Source organism: Nicotiana tomentosiformis, chromosome 8 (genome assembly GCF_000390325.3).
Source record: "Nicotiana tomentosiformis chromosome 8, ASM39032v3, whole genome shotgun sequence".
Lineage (NCBI taxonomy): Eukaryota > Viridiplantae > Streptophyta > Magnoliopsida > Solanales > Solanaceae > Nicotiana > Nicotiana tomentosiformis.
The window spans coordinates 136,591,429-136,610,876 of NC_090819.1; the positions used below are offsets into that span (position 1 = coordinate 136,591,429).

The window sequence follows — 19,448 nt, forward strand, 5'->3', positions numbered from 1 at the left end:
TATTTTAAAATCAAGAACATATAATTTTTGTGATTTTTAATTTTCTTAAATAAAAACTACTAAAAATGAAGTTAAGGTTAAAATATGTAGATTAAACTTAAAATTATTTACATACTAAAAAGTGTTGAAAAATCACAAGTATGGTAAAAAATTAGGTGCTCACAATTATCGGTGGGGCGACAGAGGCGCATGCGTATTTTTCACTTGGCGTTGCCGAGACCACGGGGCCGACCGTGGCGCTAGGCGTTGGGAGGCTTGCTGGGACTCGGAGCCTTACCTACCGGATGGTGATAATTGGTCAGGCTCTTGTTGACTGGGAGGTTTGTTCCCCTCGGTGTTGTGAGATGGCTTTCTGAAGGATCTTCTATGTATTTCTGAAATGCTCGGAGGCGGCTGACACGGAAGACTGGATGGATTTTCCACCAGGCTGGTGTGTTCAACTGGTATGTGGATTTCTCGATGCGCCTTTCAATGGAAAATGGTTCAATGTATTTTTGCAATAGGCGAGGATCTTGGGTCCTCTTTGCAAATAAGTTTCGCTTCGGGGTTCTCACCATCACTTTGTCCCCTGGTTGATGTTGGGCAAAGCAAAGGTTTTGTTTGGGATACCTCGTTGCCCTCTCTTGGGCTTTGACAAGATAGCTACGCACTATCTTTAAAGTTTGCTCCCATTCTGTCGAGAAACTGGCAGCTCGAGAAGATGTTGGCATGTTTGGTGCATTCACATTATGTGGGAGTAGCGGTTGTTGTCCGGTAACAATTTCAAAAGCGCTTTTGTTTGTATGGGCGTACTTTTGTGAATTGAAACACAACTGAGTAACATCCTGAAGCTTCACCCAATGTGTTTGTGACCCGGTTGCAAATTGGCGGAGAAATTCCTCTAGCATGTCATTGAACCGGTCTTGCTGGCCATCTGCTTGTTGATGGAAATTTGAGTTATGACTCAATTTGGATCCGAGGCAACTGAAGAGTTGGGTCCAAAATTTGCAAGTGAAGCGTGGGTCGCAGTCACTAATGATGTTGTAGGGCATGCCCCAATGTTTGACAACATGAGAGAAGAAGAGTCGAGCTGTATCTTCTACAGATATGTTCTGTGGGGCTGCGATGAAGGTAGCATACTTGGAAAATTGGTCTACTACCACCATCATGGTTGCATGATTTCTGATCTTGGGTAATATTGTGATGAAATTCAGAGAAATATTTCCCAAGGTCTCTGTGGGACAGGTAGCGGCTCCAAGAGTCCTGCTTGTGCTGAGCGATCCGACTTGTCCTTTTGGAATGCTTGACAAGTCTTCACACAATGAGGGGCACCATGAGTTGTTGGACACCGATAATGTGATGTTTGTTTGATGATGTTGAGGGTAGCCGGAACCATAGGTTCAGGTCTGTTGGTTCCCTTCTTTGACTGCATGGCCGAGATGTTTCCAGCGACCATTTTTATGGGTATGCACGGTATGGTGCGGGGTTTGGCCCCGTCGTCTCCTATCATTAGGATCATGTTGACATATGGTATCAGGATGGTGTTTGTCTGCCTGAGGAATTCCAATCCCACTATCAGTTCGAAGTCATCGATGATAGCTATACGTAGGTCGAATGTTCCCTTGTATGGGCCAAGCTTCATTGGCACTTCTTCGGCTATTCCACTCACTGGCTGAGATGGAGAGTTGATAGCCTTGACACGACCCTTGCATTTTTGCACTGTTAGACCGAGGCGTTGCACCTGAGTTGAGGCCAGGTAGTTATGGCTAGCACCCGTGTCTATCAATGCCTGAATATGTCTGCCATTTACTTTCATGTCAACGAACATTAAGGTCCTCTTTTGTGTTGTGGGAGGCCTCTCGTCCGCCTTTCCTTTCCCTTTCTTGACGATTGGGCATACGTTCTTCTTGGGGTTACCAGTACTAGTTCCCGCCAAGGTATCATGAATGGATCCAACAAATGCGTTGAAGGCACTTACTTGTTCGGGGCCGTCTGAGTCGTCGGTATCTGGCCTATTTTCAACAGTCTGTTGAGCATTGATCTGTGTATTGGGACATTGATTGTTCCAATATTCCCTGCCGCAATGACGACATTCTGATGCGGGCTTTCTCCCCTGATTGTTGTTGACTGATGCAACACTGTTACTGCTTGAGGAAAGAGTCTTGGATTTGGATGCACCTCGATCTCCTCTGTTTCTGTTAGGACCACCATTGCTAGGTTGGCTCCCGTTGTATCATAGGCGGCTGGGGCCTATCCTTCTGAGTTTCCAACTGATAATCCCCAAGGCACTCTGCAGCTTGAATGGCTTTGGGCAGGGTATCCACCCTTTGTTTTTGCAGCTCCAAACGAGCATGAGGTTTTAAACCTTCTATGAATGCGAACAGTTTATCTTTGTCCTTCATATCCCGTGTGTTTAGCATGAGTGCAGAGAATTCACGCACGTAGTCCCGCACCAACCTGGTGTGGCAGAGTTCACGCAACTTTCTCCGTGCATTGTATTCCATATTTTCGGGGAAGAACTGCAGGTGTATGGCTGCCTTCAATTCTGCCAATGTGTTGAGAGTATCTTCACCGGCCCTGATGGCTTCTTATTTGACTCGCCACCAGAGTTTTGCATCGCTTTGAAGATACATGGCACCAGTTACCACCTTTTTGGATTCTTCCAACTGTCCAACGACATCGAAGTATTGTTCGATGTCGAAGGAGAAGTTTTCCACTTCTTTAGCATCCCGGGCTCCGTTGTATGGCTTGGGTTCCGGAAATTTCAGCTTTTGTGGCATGGGGGCAATGTTCATGGCACCCCTAATTTGGTTTTTGCCTCCTTTAAGCAGGCTTTGAAGGGCAACATTGACAACATTGAGCTGGCATGTCAAGTTGTCTATGGTTTGCTGCATGACAGTCAGTCTATCCGCCTCTAGTTCCCGATGGTCTAAATCCTCGGCACGCTCGAATTTGCCATGAATTTCGGTTGCCTAGATGGCAGCCATTTGCCGATCTTCCTCAGAGTCGCGACTGTTGTTTGCTATGTCAACTTCGGCATGTCTTATTCTGCGGTCCAGGTCATCCAACCTTTGTACTAGGTTGGTTTTTAGATCAGGCATCGTATCCACAATGGGTCGTAGTACGTCAACCGTCTCTTTGAGGACCGTGATGCGATCCCCATAATTCACCATGGTCAGAAATGGTGATGATGATGGCAATGAGTTCCCTCGTCCAATGTCGAGCTTAGGATCTGATACAAACTATTACGCGACGCCTTCTTAAAGTTCCTTGGAAGGGCGACATAAGGCTAAGCAACTGATGTCAGTGCGATTGCTATGCTCCAACTGAGGTCCCCTCCGTACGCTAGACTAGTCAGTGCCGTATGGAAAAATCAATGTCGTGAGCAATTGAGCAGCGAAAAATGAGCAACTGATGATGAAAGTTGATGATTGTATTGATGATGATGAAAGCTATTACAAGATGCAATACGGTGTCGGGGGGAGAGACACCAGTACAGAGAATTATTTGAATGCTTGAATGTTTGAATGCTTTGGTCCCCCTTAATAATGCTTAAAAAAAAATAAACCAAAGTTATATGAGTTGACCTAAGAAAGCTGTAGAAACACACTGAAAATGAATGAAGTAAAACTACTTTATAATTACAATGAAAAGGACTTAGTCTTCTACAAGATGGAAGCAAGTCCGATGGAATCAACTTTGTCTTGAGCATCAGGGTCTGCACGTGCATTGCTGTTGGCGCGCGCGACACTATTTGGATATGCCAGCAGCTGGGCGCTGGTGCTTGGCATTGGATCTGCGTGCGGGGCACTGTCTGTACGTGTGACGTTGTTGGCAACATGATGGTTTGTACGCGCGACATTGTCGGTACCCTCGTCACTGATGGCATTCGCCAGCCGCTAGGCACTGGCACTGATTATCGGTGGGGCGACAGAGGCGCATGCACGCTTGTCACTCGGCGCTGATCGTGGCGCTAGGCGTTAAGAGGCTTGCCGGGATGCCACGGGGCGCGTCCAAGGGGTCATGGGTCGATGATGGAAAGCATCCCATGACAATACACATGACACGAACCTAAGCCCTTTGGTAAAAAATGAACAAATATTTACCACTCCACCAAACCCCTTGTTAGTTAGTCATTATCATTTTCAATTTGGGTTAACCATGCTCAATAGCTTTCTTGCCCTCAATTCTGTTATAATGGGGTAAATAAGAATTTCGACCATAAAAGCATCATTCAAATGATTCACCTCTACCACCACCATTCGTCACAATTACAGGTGACAAACAGACAGATCAAGTCGGATATGGGCGGGTCGAAACAAGTAATATAAAAAAAGATAAATTATCCTACCCAACCTATATTTAATACAGAAAAAACGGGTTAATCGGCGGATAATATGGATATTAATATTATCCATAACTTCTTGAATATGATCACTTTTGGATGAATTCTTAGTCTCACAAACTTGAGGAGCCCCCAATTTGAAACTTTACAAATATAAAAGTTAAACACATTAGTTATCCATTGGTTATTCATTTTCTAAATGATAATATGGTTCTTATCCATATTTGATCTGTTTTAAAAAGTTCATTATTCTATCCATTTTTAATGGATAATAGAGGTGAATAACTGTTTTCTTTTAACTATTTTGTCGCAAAATATCACAATTCATGGTTATTGCCAATTATTGCGAAGAGTTTTATTTATAGTGCGTAATTTAGAATTTTAAAAATAAATATTCTTTGCATATTAATTTATTGTCTTGAATCAAAGGTTTTAACCTTGTCATTTTGCTTGAAAGTTGTTGTAACAGTATCATGGCTTAGGTTAGGATGACTAGTGATTTCAGGTGAACCTAATACAATATACAAATTATTCAATCCCGACATCAAAGTTATAATTAGTTTGACGGCTAAAAGAGCACAACTTAAAACTAATAAATTAAATGAACTTTGTAATAAAATAATAAAAGAAGAGTATTGTAGAGAAAAGTAAAGAGAAAAGATTCTTATTGATTTGGGATGAATTACAATGGAATAGAATCCCTTTATTTAGAGGAACAAAGTGACTTAGCCACCAAGTAACAAACCTTAAAATCTCTCTAAAATATAGACAATTACCTTAAATACAATTCTATTTATAACACTCCCTCCTGAATGTCTATTTAACAGATAATGTGTCTCGTTAAGACCTTAATTAAAATTAAACCAGTGGGGAAAAAATCTAGTGAAAGAAAAAGAGTACACATGTTTAGAATTACGCTTTTTGGTTGCCTCGTTAAAAACCTTGCAAGGAAAACCCAGTGGGACAAAACTTTATAAGGAAAAAAAGTACAACGCGTATTAATTCCCCCTGATGAGAGCATCAATTCATATCCGAGAGCATATGCATTCCAATCTTGTGTACCATCTTCAAAAAATCATTGGTAGAGATTTGATAAGCAAATCAGTCATATTAACTTGAATGAATATGTTGTACCTTGAAATCATCATTCTTCATAGATATGTAATGTCTTCATATAATGTCCTGGAATGGTCTTTTCAATATCTCTATAGAGGTAAAAATTCTCGCTATCACATTATCATGCTTTTAGTTATAAACAAGATACATATGTGCACAAATTGCACCTAGGATGTGGTACTTCAGGACCAAGAATTGTATATGCTTTAAGCGATTTAAATCCTTCAGGGATTGTCATAAGTCAAGTCATATAAGCCATATAAATGGACTTTAGATGCATATCAAGTTTTTATGTCATGCCGGACATATACGATAGATAAAAATAATTTCGCATATCATTGACTTTATACTTTCAAGTGTTTGAACTGTAGGTCCAAAATTACATGTCTTTCATATGGAATCAATTCTACTTGAATTATTTCTCCCGACTTAAGATCCCCATCTATACTTAGTGCTATCATAGATTTAGTCGACGAATAATTATATCGGTTCCAACCTCATTCTTTTTATAAAGACATAACATAGAGATCTCTTCATTCAAATTTTCAGGTACCTGAACCTCTCCTGAAATTTTATGAAGTGTTATGTCATGTGATATAAACCAACTTATCAAGATAAACTGTCTTGAATAGAAAATCTGAAAATTATGCTAAATTAAATTATTGAGCAAGTTAACTCACAAATATCAGATTGCAGGTTAATAGCACATGTAACCATCTCATAAATATATCTTATGTGGTATACGTGACATGTAAATGAGCCTATATTCACCTTTGATATTTTCATCATTATGGGATCAATCCCAATTTTAGATGGTCTATTAATTAATGAGAACAAGCAACGTAAGAGAATTTGTAAAGAACTTTCTAGTTCTTTAATATTTACCCATGTGAATTGGTCTATTGATAAACTGACGTGTGCAATTATCAATAAAATCCAAGTTTATTATGATATGGATTTTTATATCAATAAACTTCTACTTTATTGTGGCATTCTTTTATGTGTGTAGTACAAATTAAAAAATAAAGCAGGTAACTTTTCACCTAAATATTACCCCTCTACAAATTATAGTAATAGAAGATATTAAATCTTTCTTTTATTTACAGTCTCAATATAATCAACTGCTTTCGCGAATATTATGAAAACTCAATAAGTTCCTTTGAGACTTATTACGACACAATACCTTATTGGTAATCAATTGTGTTTCTCCAAAATAGTATAATTGACTTTTCCAGAGTTCTCGATTAATTGTGTAGTACCACATATTCATCAATATCTATATGGTGAATATCTCTTTCAAAGAGAAAGTTATACCATTATGGTCATGGTCAAAATTATATGCAAGATATGTTTCTTGCATTACTGTTGTTCTTTAATAATCACATTGCCAAAATAGTTTGGCATACAATAGGTACGTAACAAATGATCATCCTTGCCATAATAATGACATTATTTTCTTATTTCATCTCAAACCTCCTTCTAGAGGTGAGTGTGGTATATTCACTACCACTAACACATTTGTATTTTTTCAAGAATGAATATGTATTCATAAATCACATATTGTCACATTCATACCATGAGTGGACCATAATATATATATATATATATATGTGCTTTACGAAATCTCATGTTAAATCGATGACAAACATTAATTTCACAGAGTGAAAGATTATTTTGAGAATCCTTATTGTTCACATTACCACAATGATGACGATTATAGTTTCGTCTATTGCCACGTCCATACATTGATACCTTCATGGTAATAATTTTGTATTTTTTGAGACTTATCACATGCTGCTATCACATTCTCTTAAGGAAATTAGAATGAAGCAAATTCAATGGGACAAGTTTCCATTTTTTATGCCCACAATCATACATGAATTTGATCATGGCAAGACATAAAAAAATTACCATTCGGGTGGTTATATTTTCTCACAAACTCTATTAGAGTTATAATCAAATTTTATTGTCTTAACTTGTATTTAAAATCAAATTATAGAATTTTCAGAATTTAAAAAAGAAAAATAAGGTAAAATACTTACCTTAAATCCAGAATTTATTCATGAAGGAAGTTCATTGAACAATTGACAATCGTTATGCTCAATATTATGTACAAGTTGAGCACCATGCATGTATCCCAAAGTCTAATGACCAAAATAGATACCCAGTGTAGGAATATATATGTATTCACCCAAGAGTCTCACGCGAATTCCTATATCTTCTCTCCACGGGTGGTTTAATTTCTCAAACGCTAGACAACTAATTAATAGTATATATACAAATTAAAACAACCGCCCTCTACTCAATTGGTTAGAGTCTCGTACTGATAACGTGTTATAAAATAATAAAAGAAGAAGAATAGTATTGTAGAGAAAAGTAGAGAGAGGAGATTCTTATTGATTTGTGATGAATTACAATGGAATAGAATTCATTTATAGGGAAAAAATGACTTAGCCACCAAGTAACAAACTCTAAAATCTCTCTAAAATATAGACATTCACCTTAAATATAATTCTATTTATAACAAACTTAAAATAAATGAATTTAAAATATTCAAACCTCATTTAGAGCTCACATAGTTAGTACTAATGGACCTAGGTATGCAAGAAGAATATTGACAAACATGCTTTTAAGATAATGATATTTGTGGTCCTATGTATCCTGTGATGACAAGAACGATCTATGGTTTTCGACAAGCCTTACAAAATCCAAAATCCAAAACCAAACTGCAAATGAGAATTCACAATGGCACAAGTCTGTGACTAGTTTTTGATTTTTAGAAGAAAATATAAAGGAGAGGGAAGTTTTGGAGCAACGGTAAAGTTATTTTCGTGTAATTTATAGGTCTTAGATTCAAGTCGTGAAAGCAGTCATTAATATGTGTATTATAGTTGACTGTCTATATCACATCTCTTGAAATACAACTCTTTTTCAATTTCTGCGTGAATATAAAATATTTTATGCGTCGAGCTGTCTTTAGGAAAAAAATAAAAGTGGATTTTTGTGGGGATGGTGGAGAGAAAGAAATCAAAAACCCCACCAAAGATTCAGGATAAGAGCAGAACTAGTGATAAATTCAAGTGGGGATATTTTTTAAGTCTTTAGCTAACTCCTTGAAAATACCAATAGCATCCATTGACTGATAGTCCAATCTAACAAAACAAAGTTACCTCAATTCAATTCTTTCTTTTAACACCATTTTGTTTGTCAAGACATTTTGACTCTAATTTTTCACATACCACATATAGTGGTTAAATAATCACTATACCTTTTTAAAAAAAAATTATAATCGTGGTTTCAGGATAGCTTAGCTAGTTCTATGGGCTACCAGCAACATGTACCAGATAACTCTATCTACCAAAACTTGGACAGACAAGAAGAAATCGTCTGTTTTTTCTGAAATTTGAACTAAAATAATCACTATATTGTCATATTAACTTTATGGATTATGCTGTATTCATGTGATACTTATTTGCTTTAGCTCAATTAAAATTTAATACAAAAGGTTCTATATATGGTCCCAATTTGTCGTAAAGGAGATGAAATACTTATGAAAAGAGGTCATCCATACGTATAAAGAAAGCATAGTATCTAAACAAAATTAATTAAAATCCACTATCCAACATCTCTATCTCCATTGAATGCTCATTTCAAGCTTTCATTGCTATCTTTCTGTGTCTTTTTTCTCACTTCACAATCAAAGAACAAATATATAATATAAAAAAATCTTGTATCAACCGCTACTCTTATTACTCAATTCTTGATTTCTTGTCCATATGTGCTATTTGAATGCTATGGATTTTAGGCCCTAAAGGACAAACAAGTGAACCACACCACGCCCACTTCGAAAGGGTCATTACATTACACTATATGGCAACAACTACTACACATCTCAAATTCCAAACCCAACACATTAAACCCAAACGTCGTCGTTGCCGTGAGACTACCATTACTACTTCCTCCTCTTCTGGTAAGGAGTCTTTTAGCTCTTCTGATTTTTCGCCTACCACCTGTTCGACACAATGCCTGAACGAAACTTGTAAGCTTGATACACCTACTATTGTCTCTCCTGAGAACTCATGGTGTTGTCCTGCTTCTAAATCCTCGCCGCCGCCACCACCCATTTCAGCCTCCTCCTCGCCTTCAAATCTCAAGATCCCGTACTCGCCAACTACATTTCCTAAAGTTATGGAATCTCTCAGCAGTACAACAACAGCCACCTTTTACGGTAGCGGAGGAGGTACTCCTATCCCAAACAACAACACCCACGAAGCATTTCCATCATCTTTCAGCAAATTCAACTCTGCACTCACAGCTGGGCTTTTAAACCCTATGTCACCGCCACCTTCTATGGACAACAAGACTCGTTCAAGCCCAACCCTTTTCGAAATGATGGCAAATGAACCCGAATGTATTCCAAGATCAACAATCAATAACACACCCATTTCGAATGGGGGCTTAAATCAGAAGCTTTCTACTTCCCTTATGCCACAAGACAAACAGGCCTTAATGCAACATCGACTTTTGGATCTTTTAGCCTGTAGGAGCCCGGGGAATCAGTTTAATGATTCGGGTTCGAGTGATGTGAAGTTAACATTGAGTTCTAAGGATGGTTTCAGTGTTGCTATGAATGTTCATAGGCAGATCTTGGTGGCCCATAGTAGGTTTTTTGCTGTAAAGTTGTCTGAGAAATGGGTAAAGCAACAGAGGAATTCGGGTCCTTACATTGTTGAGATTGCAGATTGTGATGATATTGAAGTGTATATTGAGACCTTGAGATTAATGTATTGCAAGGATTTGAGGAAAAAGCTCATGAAAGAAGATGTTCCTAAAGTCCTTGGAATCTTAAAGGTAATGCTTATGCATTTACATTTACTCTGTGTGCTGTGTAATTACCTAGTGATGAGAATCGTTTGATAAACTATTCTTATTGAAATAAATTGTGGCTGAATCATTTAGTGGTAAATGATTACTGATTACTGATTAGTAGTTAATGAATTGGGAAGAGAATCATGCGGTTTTAGGTTCATGGGCAGAGTTACCCGGTACCTATGTTGTTGGAGATAGCTAGTACCTGGTGGAATAATTGAGGTGCGAAGCTGGTCCGGACACCACCCGACATAACCTCAACTAATTTATGACTTAGACGTGGTTGATTATTGTTAAATCACATAGCTAGATAAATTATGACCTTAATAGTTAATATGAAGTATATATGCTTGGTCTATTCTGAACTGTGAATAGAAGTTAGCTATCAATGTTGTTGTCTTTGTTCATTAGCCATGCATATATGTTTGTGTCCAATAGTTATTGAACTGTATTGCTTGCAAATTTATTGCAATGTGCTTCGCAAAGGGATAGTTGATTTTCCATGCCACTGTTTTAGGATAGTGAAATTTTTTAGAGATAAAGTCTAATCTTTATGCACAGGCACAGGCAGGCACACACACATATTTGGTAAATAGAAATGTCCACGATATTTTAACCATGGCTGATCAAACTGTGTTATAGGTTTCAGCGGCAATTGGGTTTGATGCGGGGGTGTTATCGTGCCTGGAGTACTTGGAGGCTGCTCCTTGGGCTGAGGATGAAGAAGAAAAGGTAGCTTCACTATTGTCTGAGCTTCGTCTTGAAGGAGTAGGTGCTGGGGAAGTTTTAAGGAGGGTATCTCTTGATGTTACATCGGGAACAGAGAGTGCAAATGGGAATGAGGAAGTGCTTCTCAAGTTATTGCATGTGGTTCTTGAAGGGAAGGATGAGAAGGCGAGGCGAGAGATGAAGGGCTTAGTATCCAAAATGTTGCACGAGAATTCATCTCATAACGACTTGAGGAAGGAGTCACTGTATTCAGCTTGCAATGCATGTCTGCAATTGCTTCGCCATCATTTTTTACAGGTAGCAGACGCAGGCATGGCGGATGTGGGTCAGATTGCACGACAGGCTGATAATCTGCATTGGATTTTGGATATCTTGATTGATAGACAGATAGCTGAAGATTTTTTGAGGACTTGGGCTTCTCAGTCTGAATTATCTGTGGCACATCCTAAGGTGCCTGCACTTCATAGGTATGAGGTTAGTAGGGTCACGGCTAGACTGTTTGTTGGAATTGGTAAAGGGCAATTACTCGCTTCCAAGGATGCTAGGTGCTCTCTTTTGCAGACATGGTTATTGCCATTCTATGAGGATTTTGGATGGATGAGGAGAGCATCAAGAGGTCTTGACCGGCATTTAATTGAGGATGGCCTCAGTAATACTATTCTGACCCTACCAATGGCATTGCAGCAAGAAATTTTAACGTCTTGGTTTGATCGGTTTTTAAACTCCGGTGATGACTGCCCGAATATCCAGAGAGGATTTGAGATTTGGTGGAGAAGGGCTTTCTGGAGGCGAAATGGCGAGCCTGAACGGCCTCGTCAAATGCGTGTCATGACTGCAACAATTGAGAACTCTTGAGACTTAACCAGTGAAGAGAAGAAGGGCCATGTCCACTCTATGATTGTCTTGTTCCAACTCTTGCTATTTCGTAGCCCTCATCTTATACCAATACTTTTTTTCCTTCTTCCTTTGAAGCAATTAGCACAATTTGATACTGCAGAGTCAAAACTTACGGAGATGATCATGATCCCAGGTTTAATCCGGGAGCAAGCAGACACTTTTTTTCTGTTTAGGTGTCATGTGATATGAATATAGTTTCTTTCTAATCCCATGTAGAGCTCTCCTGTCCGTGACTAAATTTCCTGAATTAGTGGTTTTAAGTTCACAAAAAGTTATCCCACTTAAAAGTTGTGCAACATCCTGAATGCTAATTTCTGTTACTGAGATAATTCATATATTCAGTATATCAAGACATGGATGACTAATTTGAGCAATCTAACGAAGATGAGGTAATTTGGGAGATAATGGTGATTGTCACTGCTTATAAGGGGGACATTGCTACTGGTTTTGTGATATCAGTGCCAAGGGTGCAGCAAGATGGTAAATTGCTTATTGTCTTAGATCTTCATATATCTTGAGATCATCTGCTGGCAAAGTGTGGAAGCAAGACTTATCGTTGTCGCATTTCTGGTTGCTAATGAAATTCATTATGTCCATGCACCTTTGTGAGCCAGTCTCTGCTTAGGATTAGATGCACTGTTTTTCCCTCGCGTGAATACTGTAGCAAGATATTCCCTAGTGTGAATTCTGAAGTTCTTCAATGTTATTTTCATTGTTTCTCACCCCTTGTTTACCAAATTTTCTGAAGTTTACCTTGTTGCGTGATGTTTAACTTTCCAATTACTAAATGAGTTTAATTCTATGATGCTGTTCTTCTACGTACTATCAGAGACTGTTGACTGTTCTTCTGGTTATTGATTATGTTGGCACCTTTAGTGAAAGATAGTCATGTCTTCTTTTGTTTGACTGACTATATGCTGGTATCCAATTTTCCTCAACTTTTGGAGGAGATTCCTTGTCCTGGGATTGTAGGACATCTAGCTTTACCTGTTTTATTTCAAGTAACTATTATTCTTTCGGATTTTGGAAAAAAAAAAGAGAGTAAATTATGAGTCTTATCTTTTGATTCCACTATTTCTACTGGTGCTTGAAATTGTGAGATGTATAATAGGCTGTGTTAAGTGTTAACTGCTGGTGATAAAGTAGTTATCAACATACAGTTTAATGTACAATAAAATTGTTAAACCATCACAGTCAATTACAGGTAACTTTTTACAGAACTGATAGCCTGCAAAATATGGTAAATCACAGATTACAGCAGGTAAAACTACACTGAGAGTGTGAAATTCTGTTGTACTGTCGGTTGTATATAAGTCGAACTCTTCTCTTAAAAGCTGATGCATTTTCATCAAATATGGTTGTGGTTTCCAACAGCTCTTGCTTCAACATCTACTTTCAAGAGTCTCCTATTTCATTCCCTTCTTAATAGTCTCACAACTCAAAATTCTTGTCTTCGTCATCATCAAAGTGAGTAAAGTAAGATGGTCCAGTAATCAAGCAATCATAATTCAGTTCACCTGGCTTTGCTATCTTTTGCCTGCATAAGAAAAACAGTAAAAATAGATAAACAAGAAGCCCAGTTAAGTCCAAGCACAAAACATGAGCAGTGTGTTACCATTCTTGGTCAATTAGCATCTCATCAGTCATCCCAAATTTCTGCAACTCCTCCCTTGTATGGTGCACTGACAAGCAGTACCTGCACAAGTCTAAATTAGTTCAATTTTCCTAGTTTTGTTGTAGCTGGACTTCATCATAAAACTAGAGAGAGCACCACCGAGCTTTGTGGTAGAGTCGTAAGTACTCCTTCGTCCTTATCCGGGGGTCTCACGTTCGAGTCTTGGTTATGAAGTTACTTTTATTAGGGAGCACTTTACCCCTCCCCCTCCCCCCCAACGTGGGACTTCCGTGCACGGATTTGGATTTAGTCGAGTCCCAATGTGGGTACCGGACACCAGGTGAAAACCAATAACAACAACATACCGAGTATATTTCCACAAGTGGGGTCTGGGGAGAAGTAGTAGGTACGCAATCCTTACCCCTACCTTGTGAAGATAGAGAGGTTGTTTCCGAAATACCCTCGAGCCAATACAACAGAATCACAGCAGTTACGACAGAGAACTACGGCAAACGAAATAGTAACAACAACTAGAAAAATAAAACGAAAATATGTTTGTTTACCTTCCACCATAGCCTCTTTCCATGACAATCATGCCCCCATTACTCATATTATGAAGTCCTTCAAATTGCTCAACTGTCCATTTATACCATCTCATCAAGAAAACTCTTAGAGTAAGTCCATGAGAAACTATAACCAAGTTCATATTTGAACTCTGCTGACCAGGTGGTTGAAATCTTCCTATGTCAATATCACTTCTAAGAGTTTCTCTGAACCCTGCAGCTCCCTTTTTCAAACAATTTCATCACAAAACAAAATGCTCAAAAAACTCAATGAATCTTGAAAAAACAGACTTACCTGTGATTCTGTCATACACATCTGCTGCTGATTCCCCATTAGGAAACCTATAAAAGAAACGACCATAACGAGCTCGCACAGCTTTCTCTATCTTCATTTGTTCTTTGTCCTGGAAATTTCCTAGATAAACACAGTTCATAAGATGCTACTCTACCTCCGATCCAAAATAAGTGTCATTTTAGCCGAACCAATTTAGTCATGAGAGTCGCTTTAGGACGCTAACAACGCGAATTAATTATTATTATTTTCTCAAATCTATCCTTGCTGCAATAGATGATCTAAAAATCTGAGGAAAGATAACAAGTAATTTGAGGAGATATAAAGGGTTATTCATTCAAATAATCTTTTACTCCTATAATTAATGCTAGTAAATTTATTTTGTATGCGCGCCGAAACACAAGTGACACTTATTTTGGACTAAAGGGAGTAAATACATACTAGGAAAACCAAGTAGCGTTAAGAAAACAACCCTAAAAGCTAGTTCATGATCATATAAAAAGACAATAACGCATTCCCTCAACTAATCCATCGAACACTTCAGGATGGACATATGGAGCGTGAACAACGTGACATGAGAGTTCCAACATTGTATAAACCAAGAAATGGAGAACCTAGAAATTTAACTTTACGCCTAATTCGACCCTGAAAGTTAGGTCATGAGTTGCAGATTACCTAACAAACAATAGTACGTAATTCCATTTCCTAGACCAATATGGAACATTTAGCAAGTAAAACTTAGTCAAAAGAATTTATAGACAAAACTTGTTCATACCAAAGTCTTGCTCTCTTAGCCGAGGCTCTTCTCTAACACCAGCAATTCTTGAACGTTCAAATGACTTAGCCAAATTACGCAAAGTTTCGATACCTCTTTTATAAGGTGACACATAGAAATAAACCTTCCAATCATCTCCACCATCTTTCTCAATCATTTCCCTCATTTTTCTTCCACATTCCTCTGCTTCTTCTACTCCTTTTTCTGTCAATCCAACGTTAGGATCAGCTACTCTTGTATACACACTTTCATCTACATTTCCTTCACTTTGTCCATGTCGTACAAGAATAATTCTTTTTGGCCTAGGTGGTTTTACAATGCCTGGATATGATAATACTAGGTTCTTTTCTGGGAAACTGCTAACCCAACCATTTAGTTCTGTAGATTTATGTTGCACTCCAGAATATTCATCATTGCAACATCGTATTGTACTAGAATTTGGGTGAAGTTTTTGATGATTTACTCCAAAAGAAGTTGGATAAATCTTGGAGAAAAGGTTACTCATTTAGATAAAATGATCTTTACCACATAAACATGGTATGTTCCTAGAACTTTTGGGTACGTAGTGCTATCTAAGATTTTTCTCAAAAATATTCCTGCTAATTTTGATGCAAATGTGGCTACATAGTGTAATGAAGAGAGGTGAGAGTTTAGAGTGATTTGTTTTTCATTGTTTGTGCTACGAAAATAAGAAGAGCCAATAATTTTTGCCTTATCTAGCATGATGCAAGTGTCTGCACCAAGATGGACAATTGTGCGGTGGAGGATGGACTTGAGACATTGACGAGGCCTTAGAAATATATGTTAGTACTAGTAAAAGGTTTTTGGGTATTATCACTTTTAATCCGTGTCAAAAACTATTTATATTCGGTAGCCAAAAAAGTAAATAAAATTTATATAAGTTTTATATATAACATACATAATGTATATATATATATATATATAAATATATATTTTTCGGTTATTATTTTAATAGCGGCTATACAGTGTGATTTTCCCAAATTTTTTGGCATGTAATACAATGTCACATAAGCTTAGTTGTTGATTAGAGGACAGACCAGCTGTCCACTTTTTCGTGTTCTTTGTGATCTTTTTTTTTTTTCGTTTGTAAATGGTAGTGTCAAGTAAGTATGCACGCACCTCAATTAATTGTGAAAATAGCACGGACTAATCAATTTTTGGACGGGTAATTGAAAAATAGCCAGCGTTTACAAAGTCATTGAAAAATAGCTACTATTTTGCTGTAACACGGAAAGTTCCAGCATAATATGCTGGAGATTGGTGCACCTGTGTATGAACTTACAATATATTATGCTGGAACTCCAACACACAGAAAATTCCAGCATAATATATTGGAGATTGGAGCACCTGTGTATGAACTTCCAGCATATTATGCTGGACCAGTATATTATATTGAAAGTCCAGTATATTATGCTAGAAATCCAGTATATTATAGTGGAACTCTAGTATATTATGTTGGAAGTCTAATATATTATGCTGGAAATCCAGTATATTATACTGGAAGTCTAATATATTATACTGGAACTCCACTATATTATGCTTGAATATTTTTCGGATTTTGAACAGTGTATTCGTTCAGATTTATCTTTACATAAAATGGCTAAATTTCGATTACTTTTGAAACTGTGGTTATTTTTCAATTACCACTTGCAAATCTGATTATTTTTTAATTTCACCTCAATTAATTTGGTAGATACCGCAGTACTATTTTTCATCAATAAAAATATAGGATAACTCTTTTCAATAACGCTTATAATATTGATCTGAATAATGATATTACTTACACTTACAACCGTCATTCTCCGTGAAATGCGCAAGTAGAGTGGGATTAGTAGGCCTTTGGACACAAAAAATACAAGTTTTGAAAAAAAGTAGTATCTTGAGTTAGGTTAAAATATAATATTTGAAATTTGAAATTATGTTTGGATATGCATTTCACTTGAAAACATATTGCATTTTTGTGAGTAGGGAAAAAAGTTTTTCTGAAAGTTTTGAATTTTGGTTTTTGAAAAACTCATTTTCAAAAAATCTCCAAAAACTAACAAAACTTCACGGACAAACACTTTTTTTTTAAATAAAAAAAGAAAAAGATATTTATGAACAAACAGATCCTTAGAGTTGTAGCTACTACTTGCACCTTGTATTAAACTCATTACTTTCTGCTCGAAATAAGTATATGGGATTATACTCATTTTTAACTCGACACTAGATGGACAGTTCTTATTGGGTAATTTGCAAGAATGGCCTTGGAAGAGGATGATTTTAATTTTTTGACCGTGCTTGTCACATGGGCAAAACTTCAAGTTTAACAAGTGTTGCCCCTTGTTTGCCCCTTCGTTTAGATCTGATTATAAATTATGTTTCAAGAAAGATCCGGTATAATTTTATACGGATATCGCTAGGAGATAGAGTCAAAATTGAAGTAAGTCCCTATGCTTCAACCAAAGTGCATATAATTTATCGACTCTACAATAAAAATTTGAAGAATTAGTTTTCAACTTCACCGTTCCTTTCGTCGGAATACAATTCGAGATTAAACAGTTCAAGAAACTTATTTTCTTCTAAGAAATAAATTTAGAATTAAGGAAAGGAATGAGAAATATGAAATAAGAGCTTATGTTTGTAAAATTTGTGAAAATGTCGACTAATCTATTGGAGGGGATGAATTATAGTAAATTGCTCCAACACGAGGCTTCCCACGAGAAACACTTTTGACTTTTAGCCTTAAAGGTGTGTCCATGGATATAAAAAATTAAAATCATCCATTTCCAAGGTCATTGGATGTAAGTTTTGATAAAATTCTTATCAGTATGAGCTTCACATAGTCGAGAAAAATGTGGGGAGGGGGGGAGGGGTCAAGAAATAGCTAGATTTATAACTTGTAATTGAAAAATAGCCACAGTTTCAAAAGTAATCGAAATTTATCTATTTTATTCATGTACAGATAAAATCTGAACCAAAACACCCTTAAAAATTCGGAAAAATTCCGGCATAATATGCTGGAGTTCGAATTTTTTATATATGAGATTCCAACATAATGTGCTGGAATTTTATAATGTGCTGGAGTTCCAATATAATATGCTAGAAGTTTTTACGCAGGAGCTCCATAATCCAGCATGTTATGCTGGAACTTTCCGTGTGATGGAGTTCCAACATAATATGATGTAAGTTTATTCGCAAGAGCTCCTTAATCTAGCATATTATGCTGGAACTTTTCGTTTTGTGGCAAAACAGTGACTATTTTTAATGACTTTACAAACGCTGACTATTTTTTAATTAGCAGTACAAAAATTGGTTAGCCCGTGCTATTTTTACGAAAAACAACTATCATGGACAGGATTTAATCGGGTGGGCTTTTGATAGCCCAGAAAGCTTTGCTCACCTTCAATGAGATAGTGTATTGGACTTGCTTACAGAAACATTATTCTAATGGGCTTATCTTATCTGCTATCGGCTCTACAGATCCTAGCCCAATTTGGTAAACTGACAAACTTTTATTGATATTTAAATCATAGAAATGACACGAGGTAGCCATTCTAAAGGGCTATTATTTAGAAATTAGATAGTGAGTCCTGAATTTCATTTTTTAGTTCATTTTTTCGGGACAAAAATATCTTGAATTATCCTAAAGTTAAGATTTTCAGGACAAAATAAGTACTGACTAATCTCTAAATAGCATAACTGAGAATGACTATCTGTGCACTTGACCCTATTTAATCTCATATAACATAAAGATATTTTTGACACTTTTTCCCCATATTTGTTTTTTCCTTCGTGAAAGGGTTGCGTAATTCGGGTGCTAAGGAATAATATGATATGGAAGTAAATCATTAATTCGCCTTTTTCCAAAGAACAATTACTTGATAGTTGATAATCTTGATTTTTTTTTATTTTAAAAAAATGATTTTTTTCTTCTTTATTTGGAGGAAAATTCTAGGTTGTGTTGTTGAAAGTGATTACTTTAAGACACATTCAGACAAAATATGATGACATTTATGCATGGATAGTTTTATTGGTAAAAGTACCAATCATTGGATGACAGACATTGAAATCTCCCAATTAATCTTAATTATTGAGGGAATAATAATATATAGTATAATAAGTTGACTTGGAGTCAATCGACAAGTGCCCTGGTTTGCTTCAATGCCCTTTAACATTAAAAAGAATGTGTCCCTCTATTTTATTATACTGTTTATTCTGTCCCTTCTTCCTCATATAATGATTGCAATGTATGGCTGCCCCTTCAT

At 37.0% G+C, this 19,448-nt stretch overlaps 2 protein-coding genes across 4 annotated transcripts; one reads left to right on the top strand and one right to left on the bottom strand.

Moving 5' to 3' along the window:
- The first annotated feature begins 9,125 nt into the window (after positions 1-9,125).
- Positions 9,126-12,657, top strand: LOC104118592 (BTB/POZ domain-containing protein At1g63850). Its single transcript, XM_009629864.4, has 2 exons — positions 9,126-10,291; positions 10,952-12,657. The coding sequence occupies exons 1-2, from the start codon at positions 9,230-9,232 to the stop codon at positions 11,891-11,893; spliced, it is 2,004 nt and encodes a 667-aa protein (XP_009628159.1). The 5' UTR covers positions 9,126-9,229; the 3' UTR covers positions 11,894-12,657.
- A 395-nt stretch (positions 12,658-13,052) lies between these two features.
- On the bottom strand, positions 13,053-15,880 carry LOC104118593 (phosphoglycerate mutase-like protein AT74H). Of its 3 annotated transcripts, XM_009629866.4 has the most exons (6): positions 15,181-15,880; positions 14,409-14,528; positions 14,274-14,327; positions 14,114-14,186; positions 13,551-13,631; positions 13,053-13,472 (listed from the first exon to the last, which is right to left on the bottom strand). In XM_009629866.4, the coding sequence occupies exons 1-6, from the start codon at positions 15,683-15,685 to the stop codon at positions 13,367-13,369; spliced, it is 939 nt and encodes a 312-aa protein (XP_009628161.1). In that variant the 5' UTR covers positions 15,686-15,880; the 3' UTR covers positions 13,053-13,366. The 3 variants fall into 3 exon arrangements, with proteins under 3 accessions (XP_009628161.1, XP_009628163.1, XP_009628160.1); XM_009629868.4 differs by lacking the exon at positions 14,274-14,327 and having other exon boundaries at positions 15,181-15,879; XM_009629865.4 differs by having other exon boundaries at positions 14,114-14,327; positions 15,181-15,879.
- Positions 15,881-19,448: the final 3,568 nt, after the last annotated feature.